Raw genomic sequence first — 18,825 nt, 5'->3', positions numbered from 1 at the left:
TATTTTGGTTATTTTACAATTTGTCCTTATGGACATTTGGTAAAGTGTTATATCTTGTTGGTGAAGAAAAAAAAAATAAAAATAAAAAATAAATATAGCATGTGGGCCAGCGGGGTGCCAGCTTCGTTTTTTCTAAGTTATATCTTTTATGTCTTGATTATGAATTAAGATTGTTTTAAGGTTGAAATGAGAAACGAAGGAAACGGTATTAGATTCGCTGTTCCCTTTCTGAGCTTCCTTTCTCCTATAGCTACGACTTGTGAAGGGAGAGCTGCGTAAGAGGCGCCACCTGTGAACAGCATTCCACTAAATTCCGCGATAAAGATTGTTTATACGAGCTGGTTTCCCGAGAACCGAGAAATGTCTTTGAATTCTTTTGACGATCTAATTTTGAACTTGAATTTTTGATAGTTTTGCTATCGATCTTTACGCTTTATGCTTCTTCCATTCCAATGTGTCTTTTTGGAAAATAATTTCGAAGTATTCTATAACACTTCTTATCGAAAAGTTCAGAAAATGTATAGTGGGAAAAATAAGAATTATTATCTTAAATATGTGCAAAATTACGAAAATTTTGGAAAAAAGGAAAGCTTTCGAATAAAGGAATCTTTACGACCCTGATGATGCAATAGCTCCTTTCAAGTTCTGCTTCTTTTTTTTAATCATTTTTATTATTGAAGGTTTACATAACAATATTCATTGTCTTATCCCAAATATCATAGAACTCAACAATGCAAATTGAAAAAATAAATGCGAAATGTAGAACAGCTTTCTGCTATACGAAATTCTGTTTTCGAGCAAATCGATGCTGAAGATTCATTCAAGTACGCGTGCACTTAAGCGTGACCTCACCGATACCTCGGTCTAATGGACATCGCTCTGCACTACTTATATCGCCGTTCGTGTTTACGATATTAAACAATAATAAAATTAAACAATAAAATAAAATTGCTCTTCTTCGACGCTGTTCTTCTTTTTATTAATATAAAAATAATCGAAAATAACTTTTTTCCTTTTTCGACATAATCACGTTTCGTGTATTACGCTTTTATAATGGTACCCGATAAATTTGCAATACTTGCAATTTGCATACTAAATTGCAATTTTTTGTTCGGAAATAAAATTTCGTATGAAAAATTAACACTCTATACTTTCTCTGCAATCTTTTTACGTAGCATTTTCTAGCTGTAATATACTAGCTTATTCTTATTAAGAACATTCAAAATGCAAGTAGTGGAGGACTAAGATCTTTATCTTTTTGTGGATCAAATGCCCGTATTACGTAATTGGTAGAACGAGGTTATTATTGTGACTGCAGCAAAACGTCGAGTAGAATAATAAATACATTCTGCGTATATCTTATTCGTTAATAGAGGAATGTAACAAAGTTGCAAACGTACAATTTCTGCATTATTACATTTCCTTTTTTACATTTGACTCAACACATATTATTGAGTTTTTGCCAACATTATAATTAAATTACTACAGAACGATTGGGAATATCCCACTACAGAAAATCTGAATTGTAAAAATTGTTTAAATGTTAACAGCACTATCGAATATTTATTATTCGATTATTGGAACAAGGTCATTTCAACTCCCATAAAAGACAGAACAGGACATTATAAAATGATTTAGACGTAGTGTTTATGATGACGAAACTATTTTCTAAAAATGACACGATATGATTTGTCTCCAAAAGTTCTTTATAGCTTTACTTTAAATATAAAACATGCTCTATATATAATTTGAAATAGAAATTAGCATTTTACATGGAACATCTCATAACACTTACAAAAGATTAACGTTTAATTAGAAATAATATTGAATATTTGCATTCAATATTTCCTGCTAAGAGTTTGCAGTAAAATTAATAATCAGAACGCGTGGGTAACGAAATGAAAAAACGACATTTATACATTTTAGCGCACATTTGGATAGAACTGTTACAATAATGTACGAATGTGAGGGAAAAACTATAACACATTACTCGACTTGGTGATTCCTACGTAATCTTGTAATTCATTCTGTTTCCAAAATGCAATCCGCAATACCTGGGTGCTCTTGGCCACCTCTCGTATATGTATTATGCGACGAATGAGTTCACTTTAATCGATTGAACGGTGTGTATATTTAATTTTAATTTCGGGTGTATATCCAGTTCCTATTTTACTAAACACTTATTTTTTTAAATAAGTATACACCATAGTTAAAATTGAGATCATTATCGTAAAGCAAAAAGGAAACTTCACAGACGATACCGTTTAAAATGAGAATCATTGATTTTCTTTATGCCAAAAACCACGTATAATTTGATGATCTTATAATTATCGCAATCCAATATCATGTCTGTTTCTTTTTCTTTTTCAGAAACGGAGAGGAGAATTCGCGCCAATAATCGCGAGTTCAACTCACAGTTTAATTATGCGGTAAGATCGAAATACGGTCTCGTAATTCCTTTTTTCCATGCAATAATCGAAGCTCGAGAAAACAGTACCGATAATGACGAGACGCGTTTCATTTTTGTTTTTCTTTTTCATCTTTCTTGCAGAACAACTACATCAAGACGTCCAAGTATTCGGTTCTGACGTTCCTACCGTTAAATTTGTTCGAGCAATTTCAGCGGCTCGCTAACTTTTACTTCCTATGCCTGCTGGTGCTTCAGATGATCCCCGCTATCTCCTCCTTGACCCCCATCACCACAGCCATACCCCTTATAGGGGTGCTCATGCTCACTGCCGTCAAAGATGCCTACGACGATTTTGTAAGTCGATCAAAACTGCGAAATTATTTTTCTAGGTAACCAATAAGTAAAAAGTATATTTCTAATACTGCTGCTCTCCTTGAGTCTATATAATCCAAAATTGATCTTATATTTTATTAGATAATCTTTGTGTATTCCATGTTTTTTTCTACATACGATACCTGAAGAGATACAAACGTGAAGAAACAGCGAGAAGAACAGCAGAGTTAAGATCATACTAGAAATAGCTAGAAAAAATATTTACACTCCATTGTATTTACTATAGCAGCCAGTTAGCTATTAATTAATTAGACTTAAGTATATTAAATTTTGTATCATTTAGCAGTACCTTCATACGATTACAAAAATTTGATACTGTGAAAATGAAGTGTATGGAACCTAATGAGAAAACATAATTAAACGCATTTCGTTTCCTTAGCAACGGCACAGCAGTGACTCGCAAGTGAACAATCGAAAATCTCAAACGTTGCGAGGTACTAGTCTTCGTGAAGAGAAATGGTCGCAAGTGCAAGTAGGCGATGTAATTAGAATGGAAAACGATCAATTTGTCGCAGCCGACGTGCTTCTTTTATCTACTAGTGAGCCAAATGGTCTTTGTTATATCGAAACCGCAGAATTAGATGGGTTAGTATCTTTTTATTGATATCGTGATACAGTATTTTTTACTTAAAGACAGGGAAGAATAAGAATGGAAAAATGCTGATACATTTGGTCATTTTAGGGAGACGAATTTGAAGTGTCGGCAGTGTTTACCTGAAACTGCCGAAATGATGGATAATCATGAATTGATTGGTCAATTTGACGGAGAAATTGTTTGCGAAACTCCTAATAATTTGTTGAATAAATTTGATGGTACTCTTACGTGGAAAGGACGAAAGTAAGTAATCGTGTTCCTGTTAATTCTATTACATTGAACACGATATAAAGACACATACGTTAAAACTGTTTTATGTGTAATACATTACAGATACCCATTGGACAACGACAAAATTATATTACGAGGTTGCGTGCTCCGAAACACGCAATGGTGCTATGGCGTGGTCATCTTTGCAGGCAAGGATACCAAATTAATGCAAAACTCAGGGAAGACCAAATTTAAGAGGACTTCTATAGATAGGCTGCTGAATCTTCTCATCATCGGGATAGTGTTCTTTTTACTTTCTATGTGTTTGTTCTGTATGATCGGCTGTGGTATTTGGGAAAGTCTTGTAGGCCGTTATTTTCAAGTGTATCTACCCTGGGACTCGTTGGTGCCTAGCGAGCCTATGGCAGGTGCCACAGTGATCGCTCTGCTTGTGTTCTTTTCTTATGCTATCGTATTGAACACAGTGGTGCCAATCAGTTTATACGTGAGTGTCGAAGTTATCAGATTCGTTCAGTCGTTTTTGATCAACTGGGATGAAGAGATGTACTATGCACCTACGAACACACACGCTAAAGCAAGGACTACTACATTAAACGAGGAGTTGGGACAAATAGAATATATATTTTCCGATAAAACCGGAACATTAACACAGAATATCATGACTTTTAACAAGTGTTCTGTGGCAGGAAAATGTTATGGGGACATTATCGACGATGTTACCGGGGAAGTCGTCGATGTAAGTGAGGTGAGTCTGTTTATCTCTTTATCCATAATCAGACTCGATGCGGATGATGGGGTACGTTATTACTAGTTTGTTGTATAAAGAAATCGGTCGTCTTTTTCACTAGCTTTAATGTTTTGTAAAAATGTAACATTTTACTTTTAAGTTCAATATTTTTGTTATCGTTGCAATGAGACTCACTGTGATTTATAATTTTCAATACTCCAGTGTTGAGTTCCTCCGTTATGTACATGTCTTATATCAAGAAATATAGATAATTTATTGATTTGAAATGGCAAGTTTGTTTCTTAAAAAAGATACTTGCTTAATTACAGACTTTTTATTGTATTTTCAAATCACAAATTATTATATTTAATAAACTTAATCATCTAGCATTGATATATTCATACATCGGTTTCATTCATTTCATATTTGTTATCAAGAAAGAATGCAATTGTTTATAAGATGAAGATATAATGTATTGACATGGTGTTAGAGATTTCATTAAAATGAAAATTTTTATTTATTTTATTTAATAATATAATGTTAATGTAATGTTAAATAATATATGTTAAATAATATATGTTAAATAATATACGTTAAGTGAGTAAATATCAAATAAAAGTTGTTAGTTCTGTAATTTTTTCTTGATAACAAAATGCAAACAATAGAATCATTTCACAGTTTGGCCATATTTTGCATAAGTTTTCATGTACATCACTTAGCATGTGTGTGCTGCATGTAGACGAACAAAGCTGCCCGAACACCTACGATGCGATGGAAAAATGGACAAGAATTTGTTCAAGTTTATACACCTATAAGTGGTCCAAACGTACGTCTACTGGAACAGGTGGATAGGATATCCAATATAATTGGAGAGCCAGGCCCAATTGGCAGTCCGATGGTTCCACATAAACTTTCTGTACGCATGACAATAATTAACACATCTCTCCCACAAACGGAGAAAATTTTATGCATTATTCAGCTTAGTTTTTTCCGTTGTTAGCCTATCTGTATGCTATGGTAGTTAGATACGTTGTAAAAGAATTACTAAACGTAGAAAATTTAACAAATGTTTTGGCTTTGCAAGTATGTAGCAATTACTAACTGTTGCTTTCCAATTGTTGTCTATATTTTCTAGTACATTAAATACATTAGATGCATGTGTAGTACCCTCCTTTTCTTTACAAGTAAATTCAATTGCTCTTAAATTGCTTAAATGTTGAACACTTATTTTCACAATGCTTTGAAGGAATTATAAAATTATAATATCTCATATGTGTCTGCCGACTTGACCGAATCTATTTATATGGAGGCAAGGTATTTATTTTAATTTCTAACATTTCCATTTCCATATACTTACTATCTTTTGTGTGTCATACTAACACATTGTAGCGCACAAAAAATCGTTTCTAAATGTAATTTAATGTACGTTTACAGACATTCCCAGCATTGGATTTCTCCTTCAACAAGGATTACGAACCGGAATTCAAGTTCTATGATTCTGCATTACTCGATGCTGTAAAAGGGAATAACGAAGATGTTCATAGTTTCTTTCGATTGTTGGCACTTTGTCATACTGTTATGCCGGAAGAAAAAAACGGCAAGCTAGAATATCAAGCACAGTCACCGGATGAGGCTGCCCTTGTATCTGCCGCTAGAAACTTTGGTTTTGTATTTAAAGAGAGATCTCCAAATAGTATAACAATTGAAGTTATGGGAAAACGTGAAATATACGAGCTACTTTGCATTTTGGACTTTAATAATGTTAGGAAAAGAATGTCTGTAATTTTGAGGAAGGATGGACATCTTAGGCTATATTGCAAAGGAGCGGACAATGTTATTTATGAACGATTAAAAAAAGGCAGTGAGGATATCACGTCAAAAACATTGGAACATCTTAATAAATTTGCGGGTGAGGGCTTAAGAACATTGTGCCTTTCGGTCAGAGATCTAGATGAACAATTTTTCAATGATTGGAAGCAACGTCATCAAGAAGCTGCCATGAGTCAAGAAAATAGGGATGATAAATTGGATGCAATTTATGAAGAAATAGAAAAGGATATGACATTATTAGGCGCTACTGCCATTGAAGATAAGTTACAAGATGGTGTACCTCAAACTATTGCTAATTTAGCTCTGGCTGGTATTAAAATCTGGGTATTAACTGGTGACAAACAAGGTATTGTCTTAAAATCATTATCTTAAAGCTGTATACACCATAAATAAATATTTATGTTGTTTTATATTTTTATACAGAAACAGCTATCAATATTGGCTATTCCTGCCAGTTGCTGACAGATGATCTTACAGATGTTTTTATAGTAGATTCCACTACTTATGACGGTGTTGAAAATCAGTTATCGCGATACTTGGAAACTATCAAAACAACTTCTGGTCATCAAAATCGGCCAACTCTCTCCGTTGTCACATTCAGGTGGGACAAGGAAAGGTCAGGCACATGAAAGAGACGGAGTACCAATCATTAACCTTTTCCATATCTCAATCTGACTAATTAACGCATTTATTTTAAAAGTTTCTCTTTCATATTGAATGTGGCATCATGTTCTGTGTAATGCTTTCTTCGTCTGGTTATGCCTAAGAATTTATAAATATTTCAGATCTAGATTTTCTGTCTTCAATATTAAATTCAAATAATAAGATTCAATATAAAAAATCATTGATCACGAATTATGCATTCTCAATAATATTGCTATTAATAAGTACCAATTAGTTTAAATATTCTTTAGCATGCAATATGACATTTCAAAAGTATTGATAAGTTAAACTGCACCAATACATGTCAACTCAATTTATCATATATGCAACAATATAAATTTTATTATATTTAAATTGATTTAAGTTTCAATTATACAGTTAAATATACATTTGCATGCAAATTTTTAAGATATTCATATATATACAGATGTTAAGGTTCTGTATACTATCAATTACTTTCTTTCTCAAACTCTCTTTTTATTATAGAAAAATATTGAGAATCTATTTATCTCGTGCTTGTCAATCATTCTATTTATGATGTAGACATTTGAGTATAGTAGACTTAGGTATCAGTTTTCTTTCTCAAATACTTCAATTTTTGTTTTGTACTTCTCAATATCCTATAATTATGTATTAACATTAATTAGTCGAAACGAATAATGATAATTATCATGTGCTTGAAACTCACTCCTTCTCTTTCTGTATGCTTAAAATTAATCTTAGTAATAATGATAATAATAACAACAACAACACCGAAAGTATGTTGCTTATGTCACGTTATTATATCAGTAGTTCATGATACAGTGCACTGTGTGTATTGTTTATGATTAATACGCATCATTTTTATATTCAATGGAACAAATTAAATTTCTTCCTTTTTTTTCTCAGTAAGTAATTGTATATTATATTTTACCATTGGTTGAATTTAAAAGTCTAGTAACTTCGGGAAAAAACGAAACTTGATTCTAAGAAAGCACTGTTAATGTAAATCATATTTTATTCTAAAGTCATCTTGTTTCATTTAAACTTTATATTTTTTATATATAGCAGCGATACTGAATACAATCCTAGCAGAGACGAACAAGATGAGCATGAAATGGAACAAGCAACAGGATTCGCGGTGGTTATTAATGGGCATTCCTTAGTTCATGCATTACATCCGCAACTTGAACAACTTTTCCTCGATGTATCAAGCCAATGTATGTGTATTTATTTAGAAAAATTCTTGTATATTTATTACAAAAGATTGTTTATATTTATATTATATATAATTATAACATTGTACATTCTAAATTCTTAGGTAAAGCTGTGATATGTTGTCGCGTAACTCCTTTACAAAAAGCAATGGTAGTCGAATTAATAAAGAAAAATAAAAATGCTGTGACTCTGGCAATTGGTGATGGAGCAAACGATGTTTCAATGATAAAAACAGCTCATATAGGTGTTGGCATCAGTGGGCAAGAGGGATTACAAGCTGTACTAGCATCCGACTATTCCATAGGACAGTTTAGATTTTTGGAAAGATTACTTCTCGTTCATGGGAGATGGTCATACTATAGAATGAGCAAATTTCTTAGATATTTTTTTTATAAGAATTTTGCGTTTACATTATGTCACATCTGGTTTGCCTTTTTCTGTGGATTTAGCGCACAGGTATAAATTTATTTTATTTATAATCTCATCTATATCCACTATGTATTTTATAGTTCTAAAATGATGAGACTAAGGCGAATGTGATTCGCAAAATTCCTTTGTTGAGCAACTAGTTCCAAAGTCGAGTATTGGGAAATTGAACGAATTTTTAATTTATTCTGATTTTCAAACATTTATAAAATGGAAATTTGGTTGAAGGATAAGTTTTTGATACATTCTTACAAATGTTTATTTCTTTGCAGACTGTATTTGATCCTATGTATATTTCTGTCTACAACCTCTTTTATACGTCATTACCTGTAATGGCAGTCGGTATATTTGATCAAGATGTTAATGATAAAAATAGTTTAATGTACCCAAAACTTTATGCACCAGGATTACAAAATTTACTTTTTAATAAAAAGGAATTTTGCTGGAGTGCTATACATGGATTTTTTGCTAGCTGTGTATTATTTTTAGTTCCATATGGTAAGTGTAATTAATGTATGCATCCTTTTGCTATATTTTAAAATTAAAACATTTCAATTAAGATTATGATTGAATGTATCTTTAGGAACGTATAAGGATGGAGTATCACCAAAGGGCTATGTACTTTCTGATCATATGTTACTAGGAAGTGTTGTAGCTACTATATTAGTCATAGTCGTGACTGTCCAAATAGCCCTTGATACATCATATTGGACAATTGTTAATCATATTATGGTTTGGGGCTCGCTCATTTGGTATTTTATTTTAGATTATTTCTATAACTTTGTCATAGGTGGTAGTTATGTTGGCAGTCTTACAATGGTATGTTATTTGTATTAAATATTTGTTGTATTAAATATTTTAATAATAATATATTAATGCTTGGGTACATAATTTTAGGCGATGTCGGAAGCGACATTTTGGTTCACGGCAGTCATTTCGTGTATCATATTAGTAATACCTGTACTGTCATGGAGATTCTTCTTCATAGATGTAAGACCAACATTGTCTGACAGAGTTAGACTTAAGCAGAGATTGGCACAACTTCGCTCTCGCCAAAGTCAAGATATACTTCGTACACCATCTACAAGACGAACACGACGATCTCTTCGTTCAGGATACGCTTTCGCGCATCAAGAAGGTTTTGGCAAACTCATTACATCTGGCAAAATTATGCGAAAATTACCGAATGGTGCAGATTTTAAGTTCGCCATGCCATTTACGAACAATACCAACAAACAAGTCAGTGTTGCCACTACATCACCAAAGGACAATGCATCCAAAAATTCGCACACATTGGATACTATTAATCTATAATTTGGACATTATATTGTAAGTCTTTTTACCATCTATTAAATTTCGGATGAATGATTTGTGAAGCCGTAGCAACATTAATATAAACAAAAATTAACATTCGTTTGCAAATTAATTTCTTATTTCAACACCAATCGAATTTTCTAAATACTATATTAGATCATGATGTTTTATTATATTTGCATTATGTTCTTGTTACATGTAAGACACAAAAATTATATGTACTTGTATGCATTGCAATAACTAAAAAATATCCGCTAGCTTATTAGATTCAACCTTTTTGTATCAATGCTTCAAAAATTTAAGTAATCGAATTTCATATGACAATAAAGTATTAATTGTTTGCATAAGAAAGTTTACATACTAGCATCTACTAAAAAATACTATTTCTTTTTTCATCAGAAACTATTGTTAGTTAAAGATTATTTTAATACAATGCATTTTTTATATGATCAATAATTATTCTAGACTCTCAAGAAAAATTTTATACTTTAATTTTTAAATATATATTTCTTAGTTTTACTACTTATATATTTTTACATATGTATATAGTTCCTCTACAGCAGAACTTTAGAATGATTTTTCCTAAATCAAAATGAAATTAAATAGCAACTAGTTTATAAATCTGATCATTTTTGTACGTGTAAAAATTATATTTTAAATAAGTTACTTCAATCTGATACATGAGGTTTATGTTATAAAGAGTCTAGAATAAAAAGGATCTCAAATTCAAAGAATTCTTCGAGCCATTGACAATGACTTCTGAAAAATTCTCAAATAGTACACATGAAGAAAAATGCACAGGTTGATTTATGATTATACATTTTTTGTTTATTATGTGAAAAAAGAAAAATGAGTCAAATTTCTTGAAAGCCATTGTATGATAGGAACTGCTATTATCTACTTGTGCTGTCTATATTAATTGTTTAGCCATTCATTGAAATTAATCAATTTATTGTTATTTGCTAATTTGTTACTGTGAATAGAAATGTTAATTTAACAAAGTCATGATAATGACAAATCAACATCATCCAGCACGCTTATATTTGAAATATTTTTAAAGATATACTTCAAAATCTAACGTAATCACAAGAATGTAGAATTCTTGTAAAAATGGAGATGTTCTTCTAAACATAAACAAAATATTTTTTATTTAAAAATTAACATCAAAATACAACGCAATAATAAGATAAATTATGATTTGTATGATCATGACACTCCCTGTGTACATACGTGTAAAGGTGTCAAAGTCATGTAATATCCCTATTTGTATTATATACTGTCCTAGTATGAACATAAAACATGTTTACACAATACATGTAATATGTTAAGGATTATAGTTATGATAATAATTGCCTTTATAAAATATGAATACACAAGAAACAATTAAAATTACTATATCATAACAGTGACTGTAAATATTTTAAAAAGAGATATATATATTTATATATATATAGTATATATATTATTTATATATATATTATAGATATATATTATATATATTATATATATATTATATTAAATGTTAAGTATACATTTTTTAAAAGAAAGTAATATATAGGTAGATCAATTTAAAAAAAATATAAAAATAGTAGCTATATTATATTATACTATCGCGGATAATGTTTGCCTTGGACTGACTACTGAATATATATATATATACATATATATATATATATATGATATAATAAAGTAAAAAAACAGTAGTAGCAATGAAATATGTATTTCTACTTTTAATATTAATATGAATTCTAGGGAGATATAGTCTGTATTGGGAAAGTGTGTTCCACAAAGAATTTTTTTATTTAAACAGATAAATAGGAATTTATTGCTTTCAAACATTGTGCCTAATCAAGAAGCTACACAGAGTGTTTCACATTGCAATGGTATTTTGTTCATTTACGTTTATGTAAGACGGCGTATGTTATATGTGTAACTAGATTCTTCTCTTTATGAATTATATGTTAGTAGTACCAAATTATTTAATTGCTGTCTTTGTATAAATTCCATTTGTATCGTATTACGTACCGATCCAAAGTTATTAATTGAGAGAAAGAAAACGTTTAATTCAAGAGACTGCTGCGTTTCTATCTTCTGCTTTTAGAAGTAAACATAACATATATATGTAACGCAGGAATGTCATAAAATGGGAAAGTAAGAAGTTTCAATGAATTGATATATCTTAATGTCAAGAATTCAATACGTAATTTTAAATGTAACAAGTATACTTCACTATAACGATATTTCCGTTTACTTTGAAATTGAAAGTTATGTGTTTTTAAAGCGACAAGTATCAATCATGATATGAGGTATTGATTACGTTTTTTTATAATTAATGTCAGACTTTCAATAATATGAATGAACTGAAAAATAATTTTACAAATATTTATAAAGCAAAATTGTGAAATTATCTACAATATTAAAAAAAAAAATGACCTTATTAAGTAACGCAGTGAACTGTTTGTGTTAGGGAGATTATGAATATGTTCTTCTTTATACCCAAGGAAAGATCATAGTTACCTAGAAAATGCACCGCCTACACTTTTTGTCTAAACTCATTTATATGTATGTACATTTATTTTGTAATACTTTGTGCTAAGTAGTATTTGGAGATGTGATATTATTATTACGGACAGTTATATTGTAATGTATGTATTACTTATTTTAAATCCCTAAATGGGTATAATTTCATTTTCATTTGCAAAGAACATCCTTGTCCTAAAATCTGTGAATACTGCGATTTTTAAATAATATGAAATAACATTGCGATTTAAAAAAATATATTATTTTTATATTAAGAAAATTTTATATACTATGTTCTACATACATTTAAATGCTGCTGCTATAAAATGTATATATTACTTTCGTCTACTTTTAATTTAACGTATTGGAAAATTTATTAAACTTAAAAATATATATATATATATATTAATATTATTTAAAAATCCTGGTATACATTGACTTAATGTATAAAAGTAAGAAATTAAGGAAAATAAGCATTATAAAGTAGTCATAACATGTTGTTGGTTGCATAAGTTGTTATATATGTTACTTTAAATACTGAATCAAATGTCTAGAAACAAAATGCAAGAGCAAATTGTCTGCTGCATGTGCTCTATAGACTGCGCATCGATTACTGCTTAAAACTATTTGCTTAGGACATAGTATAATTTAAAGAAGAAAGCAATTGTATTTATATCATGTACAATTGTTTAATCTTCATTACATTTCATGTCCGATAAATAATCTTTTACTACAGTTTTTCAAGTACGTGTTCGTGGGATGCTAACACAAGACAATAATATATTTAACAACAGTAATTAAAGAGATATAAAAATATTACATATAATCAATAATATCTTTATTCCCTTTGGATGTTTATTAGTTTAAATTAATTATATATATATATTATTTCTATTTATTTAATAGTCGAAAGAATTTTATTATTTCATTTGATGTTTTGATACTATGTCCTATGTACTATTTCTAATATATTCTACTTTTATGTATGAAATAATGCATCCTATATAAAATTTAAGCCCTACTGAAATGAAGAAAGTTATACACGCACGTTATATGTGTAGGGCCATGCAGGAGGGCATATGAAAAGAAACTAATGATATCGAATACAATGTTCCTTACAAAATGCACGCAGGATAGAAAATTAGTATGTATGTGTCTATCACATTATTATACACATTGAAAGCGGTGGTGACTTTAAATGAATCAACTTATCGAACAAAATATTGATCAATCAATTGAAATTCATTTTTCTGCAATCTTTAGAGTTGTTGCGCTCAAACATATATTCAGTTACATGTTAACGGTTCGTCACAAATAATAAGGGATAGTTTTAATTTTGTATTTTCGACAAATGTATTAATACAAGGACGATTTACTTTTTGTAAATCATGTTAAACAGTGTTTTCTGTTTTTATACTATACTCTGTATAATATCAATTTTGTAAATTTAAACATTGCTTTAAGTATATACATCATGTACAGCAAAATCTCATTGTTAAGTGTATTATTTTTTATGTGTAAATAACTCGCATAAGAGGAGAAATTTGTGTTGTAAAAAATGAGTAATATCTAAGATCTAAAAACTATCTCTGTAGAAGTTTTGTTTCTTTTCCATGAAATTGTATTAATATTATTTCTTCTTTTATTTACTTTCAAAAATATCCTTGCGTTTTTATGTTATGATCTAAATTGAAAATGATAATGATAACAATTTCCACGCTTTTCCACTATTTTGAGTTTGGCAAATAATGGTATATACTCTTAGAAAAAATTATTATGCTTGTTATGCATTACAAAAGGTGTTACATAGTTATTACTTATAGTTCAGTCTGAATAAGAGGGACCACAGTACCATATGTTAGAATGAATTTATTATTTGCATATTCTAAGATGTTTTAAAAGATTACTTCCCTTCGAAGACATCAATATTTAATTTGAAGCACTTGTAAATCTTCTTGATGTTTACAAAAGAATCTGTTACGTTTAAATTTAATTATAAAATCCGGGTTTAATTTTATCATTTATGTATAATATATCGCTGATGTATGCTAACAGGTGGTAATCCTCTAACACATCTTAAAATGATCACGTTTTATTTATATAGAATTCCCAGCTTTTCACCTCTATATCAGAATCTAACAAAATATGTAAAACAAATATTAAATGTTGCTTCAGTATTTAAATGCACACGTCGTCTTAATTTATGCTTTTAATGTAACTATGTGTACAATACAAGAAATTTTGTTATAGCTTTATGTAATATATTAAAATATGAAATTTATTTTATTCTTGTAACATGATTTTAATGTGAAACACTTTTTCATCAATTTCAGAGGTAGCCAACTCATGTTAATATGTGCATTAATATAAGATATGTACAATTTGTATCTTTACAAAATATTATGTTTTTTGTTACCCATCAGTATTGAATAGATTTATGTATGTGTGTAATAGATACATGTATATTGAAATCATGCACGGATATTAGAAGCTGATTGAGAAGATGCAATCAGTCGTGAGCGGTACTCGTAAAAAACTACTTGCATGCTCATCACAGATGGACAATGCAAAATCATCAGATTTAGTAAAAATGATAAATGTGTCCTTTTTGTCCACAAAGCGGATATATTAAAGGAACATTATTTATACTTTATACTTTTCTTGAGAAAGGAAATAGTGGAACATCGTCAAATAGAGACAAGAGCGAGTAAATGAGAATCTGGTAATGTTTGTACTTATTGCGAAAGATGAATAATTAATCTCGCTACAGCGAAAGCTGCGAAATGCGATTACAGTTTTAATAATTTGTTATCAACGATTCACCTCTTTATGCTATCGAAATTTAATATTTCGCAAGTTACAAAATTGTTCACGTATCAAACATTTCTTACTAGTTTTTAAGTTAATAAAAAGTAATGCAGCATAATGTTGTATTTTTCAAATATGTATTATTATTTCACCCTATAATATTCCCATCCTGTTTTAATTTTGTATACATATAGGCCACATATTTCGAGGATATATAATGTTAATAACGTATAAAATAATAGATGTTTATTTGATTTTAGTTATTTACATAATTTTTTAAAAATATATTAAATTGCATATCACATATTACTGCAGTAATTCATTGTAGATGTTTAATATTATATCTCATGTGAATTTATTTGTATATTATGCATTTATACAAATTGAATCAGTCTGTATCTCCTTGCTTCATTTTATTGCATATTGTATTGATTATTCATTGTAAAATTCGTAAGGAAACAATAACAATGAATAGCTTTCATAACAATTTACAATTAAGTCTAATTGAATTTATAGTTAAAATTGTAATCTTTTTGCAAGGGAAGCACCATCCATCGATTCCAGTAGTTTTCTCTTTAAACTAGGTTTTTCCTCTGGCTGACGTTTTACAGATGTAGGAAGCGGTAATCTAGGTCCAGGTGTTGGTGCAGGCTTGTTGCTGAAGTATGGCATTTGAAGAGCTTGGTCACATGTACATCTCTCCAAGGGATTTACATTTAATAGACTAGCAATTAAATCTAGGAGATCATCACCAGCAGCAGTAAATATATGTTTTAGTGGTGTACCAGGAAAAGGTTTGAATTGGATAAAATCTGGTAATTCTGTCATCCCTGGCCATGTCTCTTCAGTGGGTGTGCCTAATGTCTGAAAATTATGTATGTAAATATATGAAAATAATTGCAATTAAGAACTTTTTCATATTACAATAAAGAAGATATACCTGAAATATTCTAGTAAGTTGATCGAGGTCAGATTCGCCAGGTAAAAATGGTACACGTAATAACAGTTCTGCTAATATACAACCAACTGCCCACATATCAATTCCAGTTCCATATAATCTTGCACCGTACAACAATTCAGGTGACCTATACCATCTTGTTACTACCTGATGGGTATTTATTCGATTAGGTGAACCAAAAAATTTGGCCAAACCAAAATCACCAATTTTCAAAACACCTTCAGAGTTAACCAGTAAATTATTTGGTTTCAAATCTCTGTGCAGTATCCAATTATAATGTAAATAATCTAACCCTTGTAAAGTTTGGATCATATATGCTTTAATGTTTGCAGCTGTTAATACTATATTACTATCCTTTATTATAATCTCTAAATCTGTATCCATAAAGTCAAATACCAAGGAGACATTTGACTTGTGACCAAAAACATCTAAAATATCAATAACATGATATGAATGTTGACTACATAATATAAATTCTTGCAACGTATGTATACGTTTACATACCTAATAAGCCTATCACATTATCGTGTTTTAATTCTTGCAATAATTTAATTTCTCGTAATGCAGTTCTATTTATACCATCCCTAGCCTCTGCGCGACTTCCAACTTTAATCTGAAATTGTTATAAATGACATTATTGATACTTCAAGAATTAACACTTGATCAGCATATAAAATCATTGTGAAATAACAAACCTTTTTCACAGCAACAATTTTGGACGTTTCGATATCTTTGGCTTTATAGACAGTAGCGAACTGAAATAAAATTCATAAATATATTTACGACATTAATAACGAAGTTTATAATCTTCAACTAACCTGTCCTTCTCCTAAGAAATCAATTTTCTCATATCTTCGCAATTTTTCTGTCATATTTATTAAATATAATAATACTTTTATTTCTTTCAAAAATGAATTACTTATATAAAAATATTTTAATAAATAAATCTAATAAATCTATCTTGTATCACTCATGGGTATACTCCATTTAATGTTCTTCATGGGTATACTCCATTTAATGTGCTTCAAAATGAAAGGTAGCTGAAAACCTCGTGTTGTGTTCTCGTGTCACCGTGTCGCTGCATTCGCCAATTTGCACGTGCTTGAACATATCCTGGCATTTAACTAAAATATGTAATATAATTTTGGGATATTCTAATTATAGAGATAATTATTCTTTATATTATTAAATAATACTTTAAAAGATCTTTCTTTTTATAACGAATTATTTTGAAACAGGATATTAAAAATTTAAAATATTTTTTTTGTTTTATGCCAAAAGAAATAGATAATCTATTATTAGTGATTATCGTTTATATATCGTTTATGTTTTTATATTTTTTGTCCTCCCATGTATTCAAATAATTGTATATAATGAGACACTAACATACATTTAACACTTAGAAGTTATCATCAAATAACGTCAATGCTATGATAAGCGAAATTTCACCCCAATATAACCTTTTACTTTAGTACTCAATAAAATCACACAAATGCAACTCAATCTCATATTATTATCCAATATTAGATATTATTCGCAATTATAGATGACGTTGCAATGATATTAATACGCTACTATTAGAACAAAATTCTTATGGAGTAAAATTTTATCCTTGATACTCTTCAAGGATACATCATTACTAAAAAATCGTATAGAATAAATTTAAAAATGTTAAATATTAAAATTTTATATGTAGTAAATATACTTATTGTTAAGAAACTAGTATTACCATTGGCGCTGCATTGTAATCAAACTTTTTAATAGTCGGTATAATATGAGATAAAAAAAAAGCATTGATAAAGGAGAAATGTAATAATTGTCATGCAAGATCGTTCGACTGTTACATAGAGGAAAGGAACGATATAACCATTTACGATAGTAAAGCAGGGATAGTAGTGCTATCATAATTAAACTTTCTAAATTTAACGACATTCGTGGGACATCTTCTTTTAAGTTTACACATTTAATGAATGTGTTCGTTCTATATCACGTTGCCAAATGTTAAACATCAAGACATAAGAGATGTTATTGCGAAAATATTATCGCACTTTTTAGTGGAGACAGAATTCAAATTACGAAATGAATAGTTTGAAAGAAATAAACGAAGTAAACATAACAGTATAGAAACTGCGTTGAAATCATCATGAAAATAAACCAAAACATTTGTTCATTCATTAATGAATGTGTTCATAATCAGACTGTTGACGTTCATGCATTTATGAGAAACTGAAATATGCAAAAATGTACAGCAAAATATTAAATATATATATATATATATATATATATATATATATATATATATGACGTCATTAACATAGCTACTTGCCAATTAACAAATAGGATTATGTTATTCGATTATTGCAATGAAATGATATATAAGTCAATATTCATTTGATTAATATATATTCATTTGACTAATTAGTTTTTTATGTAAATTTTATTCAGAAAAAAGTATGTAATCATGATTTGTGATCCATATTAAATATAAAATTATACAAGAGAAAAAATGGAAGATGTTTACTTTTTATTGGCAAATTTTTTATTTTTTATGTATTATTTATTATACTATGAATAAGTATAATAAATAATTACAATAATTGATATATCTTCAATTTAATTCCATTAGTTACTTTATATACATTTTTTATTTATTATACTATGAACAAGTATAATAAATAATTACAATAATTGATATATCCTCAATTTAATTCCATTAATTACTCGTGCAAATGACAATCATACTGATACAATAA

General features: G+C 29.3%; 2 protein-coding genes across 12 annotated transcripts in view; one reads left to right on the top strand and one right to left on the bottom strand.

Moving 5' to 3' along the window:
• LOC132908260 (phospholipid-transporting ATPase ID) overlaps positions 1-15,248 on the top strand; it is a 75,498-nt gene extending 60,250 nt beyond the window's left edge. For 6 of the 11 annotated variants that reach the window (XM_060962114.1, XM_060962123.1, XM_060962185.1 and 3 more), the window contains 13 exons: positions 2,371-2,429; positions 2,552-2,764; positions 3,183-3,388; positions 3,486-3,641; positions 3,732-4,374; positions 5,096-5,272; positions 5,791-6,532; positions 6,610-6,802; positions 7,897-8,048; positions 8,150-8,502; positions 8,745-8,970; positions 9,056-9,291; positions 9,370-15,248. In XM_060962114.1, coding sequence (XP_060818097.1) covers positions 2,371-2,429; positions 2,552-2,764; positions 3,183-3,388; positions 3,486-3,641; positions 3,732-4,374; positions 5,096-5,272; positions 5,791-6,532; positions 6,610-6,802; positions 7,897-8,048; positions 8,150-8,502; positions 8,745-8,970; positions 9,056-9,291; positions 9,370-9,786 — 3,773 coding nt within the window. In that variant the 3' untranslated portion in view covers positions 9,787-15,248. Of the gene's footprint in view, positions 1-1,817; positions 2,124-2,370; positions 2,430-2,551; positions 2,765-3,182; positions 3,389-3,485; positions 3,642-3,731; positions 4,375-5,095; positions 5,273-5,790; positions 6,533-6,609; positions 6,803-7,896; positions 8,049-8,149; positions 8,503-8,744; positions 8,971-9,055; positions 9,292-9,369 lie in introns of those variants that run through there. The other 5 variants (XM_060962194.1, XM_060962158.1, XM_060962150.1 and 2 more) reach the window with 5 other exon arrangements.
• Positions 15,235-17,049, bottom strand: LOC132908338 (cyclin-dependent kinase 7). Its single transcript, XM_060962285.1, has 5 exons — positions 16,891-17,049; positions 16,768-16,827; positions 16,577-16,685; positions 16,055-16,500; positions 15,235-15,978 (listed from the first exon to the last, which is right to left on the bottom strand). The coding sequence occupies exons 1-5, from the start codon at positions 16,942-16,944 to the stop codon at positions 15,631-15,633; spliced, it is 1,017 nt and encodes a 338-aa protein (XP_060818268.1). The 5' UTR covers positions 16,945-17,049; the 3' UTR covers positions 15,235-15,630.
• Positions 17,050-18,825: the final 1,776 nt, after the last annotated feature.

The sequence above is a fragment of the Bombus pascuorum genome, chromosome 1, assembly GCF_905332965.1.
Source record: "Bombus pascuorum chromosome 1, iyBomPasc1.1, whole genome shotgun sequence".
Classification (NCBI taxonomy): Eukaryota; Metazoa; Arthropoda; class Insecta; order Hymenoptera; family Apidae; genus Bombus; species Bombus pascuorum.
The sequence above is the reverse complement of the archived record's forward strand: the minus strand, read 5'-3'. Positions and strand labels throughout refer to the sequence as shown.